This window comes from Grammomys surdaster, unplaced genomic scaffold (assembly GCF_004785775.1).
Source record: "Grammomys surdaster isolate TR1022 unplaced genomic scaffold, NIH_TR_1.0 236, whole genome shotgun sequence".
Taxonomy (NCBI): domain Eukaryota; kingdom Metazoa; phylum Chordata; class Mammalia; order Rodentia; family Muridae; genus Grammomys; species Grammomys surdaster.
Genome location: NW_021604681.1, coordinates 2,965,426 through 2,966,446, shown reverse-complemented (window position 1 = coordinate 2,966,446; position 1,021 = coordinate 2,965,426). Strand labels below are relative to the sequence as shown.

The following is a 1,021-nucleotide window of genomic DNA, read 5'->3' as shown; positions in this document are numbered from 1 at the left end:
CTCCTCCTCCTCCTCCTCCTCCTCCTCCTCCTCCTCCTCCTCCTCCTAAGAATCAGCAGGTGTAACAACACCTTCCTGGCAGCCTACCACAAGGGATGGCGACAAAACTGTAGACAATTCATTTCCTGTGCTCTTATATCCTTCAAGCTGGGGATCTGGCAGGGACATTGCAGTGTCCAGTCTTAGGGAAGACTGACAAAATCAGGCATAACGGATGAAAACTCAGATATGCTGAGCCAGAGATATCCAAAACCTTTAGCAAACAGTCTTACAGAAGAACCCAATTAAATCTACACCATCAGTCTGCAGATCTAGGTGAGCTGTAGATAAAAAGGAGCCTTTTTACAAAAATAAAAAATAAAGCAAAATTGCTAGGAGATTCTTCTCTCCGTGCCAGTATTATAAAGCAGTTTTACCATATTTATTTTCACCAGTGCAAAATTGAGAGTATGAGAACTGAATATAGATTTATCTATTTATTTAGCTAAATTTACCAAGAAGTTCTGATAAGCCAATTAGAGAGAGGGCTGCTTGCTAGAGGGAAGAAAAGTGCAACAATTGGCAACTTAGAAAACCACTGCCTTCTTGCTTATACACTACTAATTTTGTTCTGTAGCAGATTGTTGGGAGGCCACTAATACGTTCACAGGCAGGCTAAGGGTCTGTGGAATGCCTCAAGGGCAATAGAAATCAAATAGAAGCAGATATCAACTCAAGTCTTGAGTGATGACGGAGGTACATTTTAAGTATCATGGAAATCTCACTGGACGGGCTCATTTTCCCACTCTGGCAACAGAGGTTGACACCACTTCAGACAAGTATTCCAACCTGTACATGTATGTAGGATTATTCCTGAGTCTCCTGGCCATTCTTCTCATCCTGCTCTTCACAATGCTTCTTCGGCTCAAACATGTCATCTCGCCCATCACTGAGAGCACCGAAAGTGTTCCTCAGTTCACAGATGTAGAGATGCAAAGCCGAATTCCCACTCCTTAAAGTCAGGATGATGGTGAGACTCGGT

General features: G+C 42.9%; 1 protein-coding gene across 1 annotated transcript; it reads left to right on the top strand.

Moving 5' to 3' along the window:
- Window positions 1-726: 726 nt before the first annotated feature.
- Sertm2 (serine rich and transmembrane domain containing 2) lies at window positions 727-996 on the top strand. The gene has a single exon (XM_028773865.1). It carries the CDS (start codon window positions 727-729, stop codon window positions 994-996), a length of 270 nt encoding a protein of 89 aa, XP_028629698.1.
- Window positions 997-1,021: the final 25 nt, after the last annotated feature.

Bases quoted from the DNA above. Each gene is read 5' to 3' on its own strand.
- Sertm2 (XM_028773865.1), top strand. From the start codon at position 727: ATGACGGAGGTACATTTTAAGTATCATGGAAATCTCACTGGACGGGCT.